The sequence below is a fragment of the Diadema setosum genome, chromosome 16, assembly GCF_964275005.1.
Source record: "Diadema setosum chromosome 16, eeDiaSeto1, whole genome shotgun sequence".
Lineage (NCBI taxonomy): Eukaryota > Metazoa > Echinodermata > Echinoidea > Diadematoida > Diadematidae > Diadema > Diadema setosum.
In genome coordinates, this window is record NC_092700.1 from 4,893,446 (window position 1) to 4,908,019 (window position 14,574).

At 38.8% G+C, this 14,574-nt stretch overlaps 1 protein-coding gene across 1 annotated transcript in view; it reads left to right on the forward strand.

Annotated features, from left to right (window-relative positions):
* The window catches only part of LOC140240217 (myosin-IIIb-like), a 58,620-nt gene that overhangs the window by 42,461 nt on the left and 1,585 nt on the right, over positions 1-14,574 (forward strand). Inside the window, exons 18-23 of the mRNA XM_072320009.1 lie at positions 4,291-4,551; positions 9,715-9,869; positions 10,731-10,962; positions 11,669-11,864; positions 13,414-13,490; positions 13,795-13,976. Coding sequence (XP_072176110.1) covers positions 4,291-4,551; positions 9,715-9,869; positions 10,731-10,962; positions 11,669-11,864; positions 13,414-13,490; positions 13,795-13,976 — 1,103 coding nt within the window. The remainder of the gene's footprint in view (positions 1-4,290; positions 4,552-9,714; positions 9,870-10,730; positions 10,963-11,668; positions 11,865-13,413; positions 13,491-13,794; positions 13,977-14,574) is intronic.

The following is a 14,574-nucleotide window of genomic DNA, read 5'->3' on the forward strand; positions in this document are numbered from 1 at the left end:
CGCCCAGGGCTTGGGGTCAATCGCAAGCAGCCACTGAAATATTACAAAGAAATACACTTTAATATCAGGGCTCTTTGTTTTGGATAGCTGACCCAAAATAGTTATGATGTCAATCCCAGCGCGACAAGAAGTTGTTACCCCAAATTGTGAGTTACGGGCGCCACTTTCGTCCGTTATCTACCCCCACCAACTGTTTCCACGCCGATCATACGAATACACCGGGGAGAGCGGGCGCATGCAGCTCCCCTACTCGCGTTGCGACATGTGCACTCAAGATGCCCGGCGGAGGAAGAGACCCAAGCGAGAGATGGCACGGGGGAATACTGGAACGAAGGGGGATTTTTTTTTTTTTTTCTTCTTCTTCTTTTTTTTTTTGGGGGGGGGGGGGCAGATAGAGAGACTAGAAAAGAGAAGAAGGGAGAGAGAGAGAGAGGGAGAGGAAAAAATCATATTGGGTGGGTTCATGGCTTACGGTCATATCATAAATCCACGGAAATTAGGCTCATTTCCGCGCCAAATTGGGCGGGAAGCCACCAGGGTTTAACAGGTACCGGTAACCACTCCGAAAAATGCCGTTCCCATGAGGATAAAAACAATTCAGAACTTATATTTACTTTTAATTCATTCATTTATTCATTCATTTCTTCATTTAGTTACACACATACCTAGTTATTCATTTACTTGTTTACTTAAGTAGTTATTCATCAATTCATCTGGTCATCTATTTTCTCTTTTTTTTTTATTCATGCATTCATTCTTTTGCTATTCGTTTGTTAAAATGTCTTTTCTCTTGTTAAATGCCCTCCCACTCCGTATATAAGGTAGGGATCTGATAGATACTGTTGTAGAGTTTTGAGTGCTGGGAATGTGTCTTAAACTTGGTATCGTGTCTTGTTTTTGGTTTGTATGTTTGTTTGTTAGTTAGTTTTTGTCAAAGAGACTTTCTTCAAATGTTTTTCAAACAAGGACAAACGAGTGGTGGAACTGCATGCTGCTTAATAATAGTATAACATGACGTAAATGGCGTAAACAATGGTAAATGGACAAATCCCTCGATTTCAGTTCGTTCAAATTGCAATGCACATTATCGTCCATATTTTATTTTGTTTTTATTTTTGTTTTTGTTTTCGTTTTTTTTTGTTTTTTTTTTTTGTTGTTGTTTTTTTTTTTTTTTTTTTTTTTTTTTTTTTTTGCTTAGAAGCTCTCAACTTTTACGTGCAAGCTCATAGAGCAACCGAGCTTTAAGATGTCTTGGGTTTTATTTAGCTTTTGTGCTTGTTTTTTTTTTTCCAGTTTTGTTTTGTAATTGTATTTGTTGTTCTTTGGGGGGAGGGGAGTCTTTCTGCTTTTCGTCATCTGTAATCTAGTTATGGGGTTATTTTTGATGGGTGTGTGGTGAGGAAATGTATGTCTCATGTTGACGTTTTTTCTTTCTCATGCACCCGTGACCAAATCTCTTGGTGGAGACAGATAGAACCCGGAGAATGTTACTTTGTTTTGTGTCTATATTATTTTGGAATACCTGGAGCTAAGAGTAGCTCGTTGCTGGGAATTCGTGCGAGATTACCGTCGCAGAAAAAATATCCTCGTCTAAACTTAGCCCCCTTTATGACGTCAAAACGCACTCGGCTTTCGCGATGTCCGAGTTGGAGCTGTCATCGGCAGAATTCACGATGACAGATTGAAGTTTGCGTTTCGCGCGGCGCAGGTGGAATGACGAAAAACGGGCGATTAGCTCCGAGCGGTCGCGTTGGATACCTTGACGCCAAGACTGGCCTGGTTAAAAACATGATGGCGCCGAGCGCGGACACTAATAGCCGCACAAATGATCTTATCTTCGCGTTTTATCTTCACAGCTACCATAAGACGACAGCCGCTAACTTCAGCCAGAAGTATGGGAAGTTTAGCTTTAGTCACAAGACTTTGGATACAGTTGTGCGATTACCTCTAAATATTACCCAGGAAACAGTTGTCGCTAGTTTGCTTGCTGACTTTACTACTCGAGGTGACTGCTATACTTCTGGTTGAGATGCGATATTTCCATATCAACAATTAAAACAACAAAGAAAACATATCAGTGAGAGAGGATAAGAATTAATAGCGACACATGCAAACTATATCAAGGGTGATAATGTCTTAAATCAGAAAGCAGAGAGATAGTAAAGGAAGTCTCTAAAGCAAACAAGTTATGGTAGAGCTTTTCTCGTCGCACACTAGCATCAAGAGTTTGAAATTAGCACGTTATCTTGTGGTTAACTGCATGTACCTGTTCATGTGTTTCCTAAGAATAAACTGCCTCAGTCACGGCACAATGCCAAATCCATGATCTCCCAGATTAGGTGAAGGATAAGGTGTCGACAGTAATTAAATTAGCTGCTTGCTAGCTCAAAATGAAGCAGGAAGTCATGTATGTTCACTGTGGTCACTGTGAGTCTCTGCCAATTTTAAGGAATAAATGCTGATAGGTGGTATGCTTTGTGGCATCCGGACATCAATCGGACTAATTATATTGATGATTGGCATTCAGCATCGTTCAAACCGCACCCAACGCCGACAATATTCTAGCAGAGAATATACTTATATCACACGACAATAAACCTCGATTGCGTATATCGACATTGCATAAGTCGAATAGAAGTCATGTAAGTCGACGCAAGGAGAATGTCCCGATATCTTTTCTTTGCATTATTTCCCATGATTTTTTTTTTAATAATATGAAAGTCCACAATGAAAGTTGACGAATCGCCTGTGTGTGACTTGACTTAACGGTCCCAACTAAGGAAACCTTTATGAGACATATTAAAATATTTAAGATATGTTTTCCTTCATTTTAAACATTAAAAAAAAATGCTTGATGATGTGATTCTATCCTCTCCGGTACCTAGGGCAAGAAGGACATTGTGGATAAATCTGTTTGTCCTAGAATTCTCTCTAAATGAGAGTTTCAAAGTTAGGATATCAAGTTGTTGAGTCTTGACACGATTCAGCTTTGCTAACTGAGCTCCCATCATTTGACCTGACCCACTTCTTGACCAGTGGCGACGTCACTTTGACGTCACTCTGGAAGTGCCATTACGTCGAAGGTCTTTTACAAGTGATGTCGGTCATGGTCAAGACACCGCGGATTTGCTCCGGAAGCGGCCAAGCGTGGAGCGAAGCTCTTTTGTCAATTAGCAGGCGTCATATACGATGACCACCAAGTTCAATTTTCCCAATTAAGTTTCGGGTTATTCTTGGCAGGCGTGAAGGTCTAGGGTGAGAATTCACTCAAAGGCGACTTAGTCTGAAGGCGTTTACATTCAGCGATTTGCACTTTTTACGTTTTCTCAACCACACTACGACGTCATAATCTATAAATTCACTTCGGGTACCCCGAGTTAAGCTTGGTGTCCTCCCTTTCTTTTGTTGTTTGTGTTATGTTTTCCTTTCTGGTTTTTAATTCAGGCGTTAGTGACTAATGGAGAGCGGGCATGAGTAAGAGAGCGTGGGAGATTTCGTATTCCTCTCGTTTATGAATAGTTAATTGAGAGTAGAATGGAAATGAAGTGGTGATGATTAAGCGTCGCGGAAAGGTTTGAAACATCACAAGAAGGGAAAAAGTGACTTGCCGCTTCATCAAAGAGGAAGAATAATATTATACGAAGTCAAACTTCGAACGTTTGCGTTGCCATGGGGAAATAACCTGTAAGCAGGTGGGGTTGTCACCCGCACCCATTCCTGCCCACGCCATGGACTATAGAGTCTCTACATTTCTTGGTCCCCACTTCATACCCCCCCCCCCCTCTCTCTCTCTCTCTCTCTCTCTCTCCCTTGGCACTTTTGCACTCATTTATCAACTCCACCTTTCCTTGTATGTCTGTCTATTTGTTTGTATACAGCTTTTTACGTAGTGATATCCTTTTGCAAATTCTTCCTATTCATAGTTTAGATTAACAATGGCAACTACAGCTAAACCTTCCATAGCGAACACCTGTCTATAGTGGCCACCTGCAGTATAATACCACTAAACTCAATCCCCTTCCCATAAAATTTATGCCATACATCCTGTCTATAGCGGCCACCTGTCTGCAATGTCTGATTTTTCGTCTCGGGTGGCCACTATAGACAGGTTTGACTATGATAGTTTATGATGTTTATGACCTAGCTGTAGGGCCTATGTCTCGCAATCAATTTTTTAACTCTCTTGGCAGCACTAAATTCATCTGAGTTAAATATTAATTCAGCCCTCTCAACTCTTTAAGAGGAGAATAAAATCCTAATCTACTGCATGCACGTTTTCTTCCCTTTCAGATGATTTTGACCGAGCTGAGAGTGAAGACCGATGGCCTCCAGAAACAGAAGGAGCAGGAGAATCGCCCGGCCTCATCACCGGGCGCACCGGTCAATGGCCACTACTCGGGCGGACTGCATCCAAGCCACGCTCAGAACCAGAGAAGATCTGGCCCACCACCGGTCTCACCACGCCCTGTGGGTTACAGCCCTCTTACTCCGGTAAACGGCCCTCGCACAGACAGATCTCAGATCCCAACCGCCAAACCTCAAATAGACGATGTAAGTCGATTATTCTCAATCGTTTCAATTTTGTTTAACCGTAAGGCTTTATACCCAAATATTCCAACCTTTTTACAATAATAAAAAAGAAACGAAAAGATACTAAAATAATCTACATTTTATTTCAAGACACTAAAGAATCTATAGCCTGCAACACTGTAATCTATCTGTTTTAGAATAATTATTACTCTATTATGTAGAACAAGGTCGAGATGTTTGAGAATTAAAGGAAAGTATTCGCGGCATCAGCTATAACCCGGCAATAATTATGTATTACTGTCTTGAGTGTCTCTAGCTGATCGAATATGGACAATCAAATAATCTGGAAAACACGATCACCGTTCTCTTTGTGCACCGTTAGGTAGACTCCCCCCCCCCCCCCCCCCTCCCTTGTGACATCCCTTTCCTTCTATCACCGTTACGATAATGAGAACTATTTCATATTATCGAAACGGGGTCAAGCGCGTTGGTGGAGTATATCCCACGGGTAAGATTTGTAGCCCGAAGACCCGTTACATATCCCGCTGTGGCCACCAGACGTCCTGTATAACTGAGGCTTCCTTTTACCCTCCCCATATCTGAGAAAGGTCCTGTTCTGTACCCTTTCCAACCCTAAAGGCTACTTCCTCCCCTCCCCTCCACCCCCACACTCGTCCCAAATCCCTCCTTAGCATGTCTTCATGCTTTTTATTTCAAGCTTGTTATTTGGGAGCTAATCGAATTGCATCTACAAACTCTCAAAGGCAGTACCTACCACAGGCAACAATGACGAAGAGAATTTGAGTTTAACCGGAAGATTTTAGGTCTTCAGCTGTAGTGTATATGACCAAAATGTCATCGTATTATCGTTGTGAGAGAGTTTCATCGCAGTTAACGAGTTAATTCCATTTTTGCTGCCTAATTGAGATATTTGTAATTTAACATTGTTTAAAAGCTGTTAGAATAAACAAGGAAAATGATTAGAAAATGTGGTATATTTTTAATCATAACTTCAAGAACATTCTTTGTTTTGTTTCGTGTGAGATATTACTGAAAAAATTTCAGTTTGCTCCATCTAGTGATGGACTTTTTAAAGATGCTTAGAAATAGCGCTTATGTTCATTTTGTGACTAAACTTTTCATATAATCCATGTGTTTACCCTGCAAATTTCGCTTCATGAAAAATGATGTTTCTTGCCTCTTGTGAAAATGAACAACTTATTATAGATTGATATGAAATGTTTCATATATATATATATATATTTAAACTTCACAATTATACGTTATATCCTGGCCATTTATCATTTAAACTATTTTACAAATGATATTTTCTGATAGAGATATTTTGCCCGGGTCTTTAAAATGTATTTTGTTCAGCCCAGTAGACAAAATTTAGCCTCAGCAAATAAGTGATACAAGAGTTCTTATGTGCGTAATTTTATTTTCAACTAAATTGAAATCTGTCATATATTTAATAATGCATGTTTACAATATCGCCTGTTAATGATTCTATTCAAATGATGTAACAATTTGACTAACCTAGGTTTATAATTGCGCTAATGACATTATAGTTGCATGCTAGTCGCTTTAGCAGTTTATACGAACATAAACGTTTCTTTTAAAGCCAGACAGTCTGACTGTGATCACAAACTAAAATTAGATTACTTAACTATTATACTTTAGTGTAGAATAAGTTTCAATGTATGCTGGCCTTCAAAGCATCGCATTGGCTCACGTTTCTGATATATTTCTGACATATTTTCCTTGTGAGGACCAGTCCTGTTATATGATAATTAGAAACAGGGTGTTCCATCCACCCGTACATATCACACATTACCAAGTTTGTTTGCATGCATTAGATTTGTTACTCCCCAGAATATTTTCTGGTTATATAGGAACAACTTTTTGTTTTCATTAATATTTTTATGCTTCCAACATCATTATATCACAAACATTAGTTCTAACGCACGTTCAATGGGTATTAAAGCTCACATCCGCTTTCTGATAAAATGTGTGTGTGTGTGTGTGTGTTTGTGTGTGTGTGTGTGTAAGAATGAGTGTGTGTTTGGTAAGAGAGAGAAAATAATGCATGTGTATGAAGGAGTCATTTTACTTACCAGAAAAAGCTTTACTGCTGGGTTTGAGTGCGGGATTTTGTTTTGGGGGTTTTATCGGGCTTTATGGCTTATTTGTGTGTCTGCTTCTGCTGTTTACCGATATTATTTTTGGAGAAGTGGTGTATAATATTCAGGGCAAATGGATAGTTCTCTGGGATGCTTGCATTTTAGCCGAGGGAGATTAGGTTTTGGTATACTTTTCCCTCCTTCTGCTTTATGCGTTATTAATCATATAAATCCTATATGTTAAAACCTGCATGTTTTCAAAACTATACCGACACTACTTGTATATACGATGTTTTAACTTGTAAAGCTATTTGTGCGTTCTATATAGATTTAGCCGCCTGTCTTGCCAAATTTGTACCTTTCATTAATAGCAGCACACAAGTCAGGGGTTATTAGTCACGAATGATTTTTATAGGCAGTTGATTGACGGAACGCTTAGCTTGTTTCCTTCTGCGCTATATCACCCCTATCTCCCGAGCCGATAACTCGTTGAAAAGATTTGGCTCCTTTGCACTTGCAATTTATATTGCTTAAACACACGCGCAGTGTTCCGTCGTTGTCAATAATGATTGCTTTTAATTTAAAAACAAATTCTGCGAGATTTCATGGCAATCACAAACACACATGTATGCACGCAAACACACTGCACGCAGTCGCACAATATGACACATCAAGTAAACTTTGTGCAAATGACCGTCAGGATATTTTTAGTCCTTAGTAGGTCTTATACTTATAGATTTAGTAGCTCTAGCCCCCTTAGTAGTTCTATTTTCTGTAATCACTAAAATGGGATCCATCAGTGTTGATATACAAATAGCGTCTGGATATACGACGATAACATTCAAAACAGGGGGGGTTGAGAAAAAAAAAACTTTTTTCAACATTATCTCTTCAAATTACTAAATGAATATCAAAGAAAACAATGACTTAGAAAGAAGAAACATACCAAATGTCTTTGATAAAAGTGTATAACTAATTCTTCGTATTCGTATTGTATCAATTTGTTTCATAATATAGACCATTACGGCATTATCATAATACACTAAATAGATAGATAGATAGATAGACAGATAGATAGATAGATAGAATGATAGATATATCTAAGTAGGTAAAAATGTGCAATATAGGTGCGTTGCTTGCTTTTTCTCTTTTGCAAAGTTAATTAGCGCTATTTCCGCATTTTACTGTGTATATTGGAGCGCCCTACACCACATGACTTTAATCCTCGCTCCAAGCACATGCTAACAAATCCATTGTCAAGTATATAAGACTTGAAGCAGGTAGTTTTAGTTCACCACTGCCTGGGAAAAAAAAAATCAGTTTGCAGCTCGTGGTTTTAAATTTCAAGTCATCATAACGTTTCCATCGCCCAAACGTTTAGAGATTGCAAAAGACCAGCCCTACAGAAGGAAAACATGTTAGCTGGTCAAACGGCAATACGCAGGATACGTCGGTGGGCATCATACGCCGAGCAGTGCAGGGCAAAAACATGATCCAAGAGGTACAACTTATTCACGAACTCGTATTTTTTTTTCTTGTCCATTTTGATCCTTTGTGTAAAAGTATGACCAAACCATGGAAAAAAAAAAATAAAAGTGCTCTGTCTTGCCAAGTCTCCATATTACTCGGCGATAACTATTTAGCATGTGCGGCAGTAACAGGGCAAGTTAAACAAGAAGTCGATTCATAATCGGAGTGTAATTTTCGTCCTTTTCTGGAACCCTCGTGTTTTCATGAGCTCATTGCGAAACACAGGTAGTCGCGATTACAAGTTTCCTGACACATATAGCATGCAAGAAACGCGGTTCGGAAAATGGTTATAAAGATGATTATTAAAATCCCCAAAGCTGTCTATTTTGGCGTCAAGGTTCAACAAAAGATAAATGGTGTTGATAACTTTGCTGGCGTGTTTGTGTTTGTGTTTGTGTTTGTGTTTGTTCTTGTATTTACATTTACATTTTCTTGGTCTGTATTATGTTATTCAAGTGTTTCTGGAAGGAATCTCTTCCTGTTCGTCATGTAATACAGAGTCAACCATTATGATCACATAATACTCTTCGCCTTGTTTTTTCTGGGAATAAAAAAAAGATACTTCACCACAGGAAAAGGGATAAATTCATGAGCTTTGAATAAATAAAACATTCGATTTATCAACAATGCAGGACCTTTTGCCATTTATAAGAACTGTTGATGACGTAATTATAGACGTTTGTAGCTGTATATACGTTGCGGGCCTCAAGATTAAATAGAATTATGTTGCTAATATCGCCATTATCAGTGTCATTGTCTATCAGCTGTGCCAAGAATTTGGCAGAAGAATTAAAGTGATTCCGTATTAACGATCACTTCTCGGCAGTTCCATGTCTTGTGATGGTATTATATGCCCCTCATGTTATTTTAGTGCATGTAAAATCTTCATTTACGTTTCTTTACGTCAATAAGTTCGGCGATGAAATATCGTTATCCCCCCCCCCCCCCCGCCACAAAGTCATGACGAGTCATTCTTGGCCTCATGTTCATCTACTCATTCACTTTAAGTAGCATGTTATCATGAATTCATAGACCCTAGATGGATGACTAAGCCATTGTCAAGTCATATTCAGGCATCTAAATTGTCTATTCCTTCAATGATTATATTTCTGTATAGATTCATTATGGCGTCACTGAAGACGAAGTCTTCATACGTTCATGTAAACGTGACAGATAGATTGCCATCGTCCACTCATAAACACACAGTGTCACCGACCAAATGCTGACTGCTTGATAGTTTGTACTTATGTTCAGGTCAGAGAAAAACATCTCCTAAAATATCCACCAAAAAAAAAAACCAAAAAAAAAAATCCATCTGCATCTCAAGTCTCTAACGATGAAAGAGAAATGCAGTGCTTGGTGTTTTCATGATGTTTTCAGAATAGTCTACCTCTAAGTCGTTTCTGCCTTGAGACTATAAGCAAGAAATTCCACATGGTGATGGAAGACCAGTATGGACTCCACCAGAGACCCTTTTTTTATCTTTTTCAATTTTTTTCAATGATTCTCGAACCCTTTTCTCGACCTACAGGAGATTATCAGCGAACTCTCGTACGGCATGGACGAGATCGGATCCGAGGCCTGGTGCAAAGTCTACTTCATGGAGAAGCGATGCAGACTCTCCGACTATCAGATCAAGTCGCCCGCCCTCATCATCGACGGCTACGCATTCCAACATCCGGGCAGGTTGGTTAAGCAAAACACGATTGAAAAATAAATCAGCAACTACCAAAAAAAAAAAAAAAAAAAAAAAAAAAAAAAAACCAACAATAACAATAACAACACACGCGCACAAACAAACAAACGAAATAAATTCAAACACCACATACTGTATATTAATCTATATTGCACTTATGGAACCGGTCAATATCAAAGACGACATTTCATGTGTTCGATTGCTTTGTTGTTGTTGTTGTTTTGTATATTCTACGCTGGAGAGGGAGTTCATACAGGGCAACGTGCATGAGGGCAATATTGTATTGTCGTTATAACCCAACAAATACACAATAAAAGACATAGGACGGATGATGCTGCTCCCTGAATTTTTACTTCGTTGTAACCGGAATTTCGTTATAGCCGTGTTCGTTATAACGGGAGTGCACTGTACAATGTACCTGGTAAAGAAAAGTGTCAGGCCTTATTAACTGTGGCCTTGCATTTTCATCAATCTAATACGTAACTCCTGAACTCGCAGTTAAAAAGAGTCGAAATTGTATCTCTTATTTCAATATCCCGAAAAGCTCTAGGTTAAACAATAATGATAGACGCTGCAATTCAGGTGCTTATTGATGAGTCCAGAAAGTATGGATTTTTTTTTTTCTCGACAAGGTTTTGTGAAGAGACAAGGAAAGAAATGGAAACACAAACATTATAATGATTTGGACATAACAAATATTCTGTAAAAGTGTGTGGGGGGGGGGATGGGGGTGACGCCCTCACTTCGCTTGCTTGAAATCAGTTTTCAGTGATCTGGAAAGTGCGGGGATGGTATAATAGGTTGGGTGTCTCCTTTCAGTAAGAGTATGTATCTTTTGTCACCTAAATTAGACTTGGATTCGGGGCGCTCACAAACCCTCTCCGCGACCAGGAGACCAAGAAAGTACGCGAGCACATCGGCAAGGGAGTCCAGCTGGAGATTGACAGTGATGGAAACGTCTGGGCGACAAGACTAGGCAAGAACGAAGTCTACGTGAAAGGATGCTTCGAACCCGAAAACCACTGCATCTCCGCCGATGTGATCGAAAGGATGGGACGGCTACCACGTAACCAGGCCATGAAGGTAACTTGAAGGCCATTTGAAGGCCACTTGAAGGATAATTCTATTGCAAAACGAGTTACATGCCGTCTTTAAACAATTTGGAGTAAGTCCATCATCAGATAGAGCAAAATAAAACTTTTCCATTTATGATTGATGATCTATTGTTACATAACAATGAATATTCTTGGAGTTACGATCAAAAGTATTCCACATTTTGTTATTAAGTAATAGTAAATTTCTCAAATTAAAAACAGCGGAGTTAACTAGTTTTTCCGATTAAACTCTCTTTATGTTTTAAAGAAATGTTTTTCGAATAAAAAAGTGAATTTTACATTAATATGTGATACGAATTATTACAAATAACTGTGACCTTACCATACATACAAATTTCATTATTATGATTCAGCCGTATTATTCCATCCAAGCTATGATAACGAGTGAGGCTTTTTTTTTTATTATTATTTCTCATTGATCGTCTATCAAATAGACGCGTTTGAGATCGCACACTATTGAGAAGAATAAAATGTGGATAGTCTAGTTATCATATTCTGAAAATAAAACCTGTCCGTCTACTCCGTTGCAATACGTATATAGGGTTGAGTTGTGACATAGGCCCTACATAATTACGTTTGATATCGCGGCTTATAGTTACGCATGTTCCATTATGATGATTCATCGCCATCGCACATCAAACCAAAATTGTCTGTGGTTGTCTGTGCTATCACAGGTCTTTGACATCGTGGAGTACAAAGTTCAACTTGCTCTCGAGGCGAAGAAAGGAGATGGCCAAATCGATAGCAATCGACTAAAGAAACTTGGTATCGTATCGCTAAGCTTCGTCAAGGACAAGGTCGAGGATTTCAACACACCCTGCTGGATCTCTGTAGTTGTTCTCCCCGCCATCAAAATGGACAATCCCAGAGGTAAATTTTGGTACCGTAAATTTTGATACGGATCTTATTTGTCCTGTTCCATGTGACGATATAGAACTTCACTTTTTTGATCCTATTATTCAACAGCAGCGCATCAACTTTGAAACTCGAATTCGCTTTATCGATCCAATCATATTTTGGCAAGCGCACCTTAGTAATTCAGATGAGACCTGACATTGTCATGATAGGTGCTGAGTCTCATTAATGGCGAATAATGCATGTATTTTTTAATACATGACAATAGTCGTATTTTCTTTTTATATTATATATTATAGAAGGATACCCTTGAAAAGTCAGCATCGTAAAAAACAAGAAAAACAAGCAGTTTTAGATTTTTTCAAGCAAAGTGTCTTAGCACGGCATATGAGAAGCGTACACTAAAGATCCTCGGAACTACTATAGTATAACCGACCAGCTAGTACATTATCCCTATGAGATTATTAGTCTCAAGGGTCATCCAAGGATGTGAAAATAATAGGTAAGGAATAACCTAGGAGGTACTTCTAGGCTCTTGGCATAACACAGTTCCGTGCGCCCCATAACGGTTACCCGTTATATGCAAAACACGTTGGGCCTCCTCTTTGCTATAAAATCTGTAATGGCCCAGCTCATCACGTAATAAATGATTCGTTCTTCCGCATGAATTAATGAGACATGACAGACAGGCTGTATTACACGACCGAGGTAACAAGGTAATTACGTAAGCAATTGAAGACAGACACCTACACTATATATATTCCCTTAGATCGACTTCTTCTGCGATGATTGAAAGTTTAAATGAAATGCTGACATCGTAGTATGTAGTCTACAGCAATTACATCCACTTTACTCAAATCGTTATCCACGTGATTTTCTTGTAAATATCAAATTAACTGATCTGATGTGGAGGAAGTTCGCCGATTGCCTTTAAATTTATCTCAATTTTTTTCATCTTTTTTTTTTTTGTATTTCTAACAATCATCCTGTGGGAGCAAGCGTCTTCGTTTACTAAATTACTGAGCACAGTTAGGTTTTTTTTTTTTTTCACAAAGAAATTTTATTCATAATTATGCAGGTACAAAATAAATGTCACATGCAATACATAATTATATTGTAGGATGGATTGTAGTATGTATTGTAGTATGTATTGTAGTATTTTTATATGGCGATTTTTACGACTGGTCAATACATCATAATCTGCCAGGTAATATACTAGTACCCACTTGAGATGAAGTGAAAAGCAGAGTCTCGCTTGATGAGTCATGGCTTCCTTAGTTAGTATTTTATATGTCGATGTTTACGACTGATCAATATATCATATCTGCCAGGAAATAATCATTTATGTTAACGACTGGTCAATATACTAATGTACATATCTGCCATACAACATACCCACTGGAGATGAAGAAAAGAGCAGCGTCTCGCTTGATGAGTCATGCGATTCCTTCCTTTATTTTTTTTCTTAAATGGGACTCCGCTTCGTTATGTTTTAACTCAAGCTATTTTAACTATGCCAGAGGCAAAGAGTTAACCTCAGCCAATCATCTTTCTTCTCATGCAGTTCTTCGTGACGTCAACCGGTTTCTGAAAGTTTTCCGCACTGCCGCTCAAATCGAAGACAACATGATGGGGCGGGAGGTAAGAACGAATGGAATGTTATTACAATTCATACATTTTTAGCATGATGAATCTAACGAAGTGTACGAAGATTGACGTGTAGTTATTGACCCAGTAGCCCTCCAACATGGGGACTAGTTACAACGTATTATCAAGATAAGATACACAGATCATCCTCTTCGGAGGAAATATAGGGCCGAGTGATTTCATAACGGAAATTGACTGACATGATGGTCCCCAACCACTTACAACTTTTACGGTCATTTTCCTCCCTTCTCTTAATTGGCTAAATTAACGGTCGGCTTACATTGATGTTTCGTCACAGACGAGCCGGAAGTGGGCGCGCGTCAACAAGCGGCGCTCCAACTTCGAGAAGGAAGACAAGAAGGACGGGCGGCGCGCGCGTATGGAGGCCATGAAACAGGCGAAGAAGGAGAAGCAACCATTCAACTACAGCTGGGAAGGAGACGACGACCAATCAGAGCCAGGTACGGGCAAAGTAGAGGCGTGGCTTATTGCCGTCATAGCAACGGAGATATCGGTCTTCTTCGTCCCCTCCTCTTTCCCGCCATTTTCATTTTCCTAGTATGATATTCTTTTCTTCTCTCATTCATCCTTGCACTTCTTTCTCTTCCTTCTACTCCTTTTCCTTCTACTCCTCCTCCTTTTCTTTTATCTTCACCTTTAACCTCTCTTACCTATCATTGGTATATATTATTGTCATCATTGAATGAAGTATAGTAAATGTTAATTCACCCCTGTTATGATTAGAGGTAGATCAGTTCTGTTGTTGTCAATATCAAATTTCGTACAAGAGAATGTTATCTGTACTTCATCATCTTTATCGTCATCGTCGTTAAAGGTCCTGTTTACCTTTGGGAACAGTGATTTTAAAAAATCAAAATAGACATTTAATGCACATGTCTAGGTGTGTTGTATCACAAAACATCCTGTCATTTAAAATTTTCGCGATAAAGCCTAAAATATAAGGAGATATCTGTATTTTTCTCAATAAACCGTAATTGTAGACGGTTTAGTCTGGAAACATTACAACTATTGTTCACATTTTGTATATTTAACAATACTTAACATCGATTTTACCGAT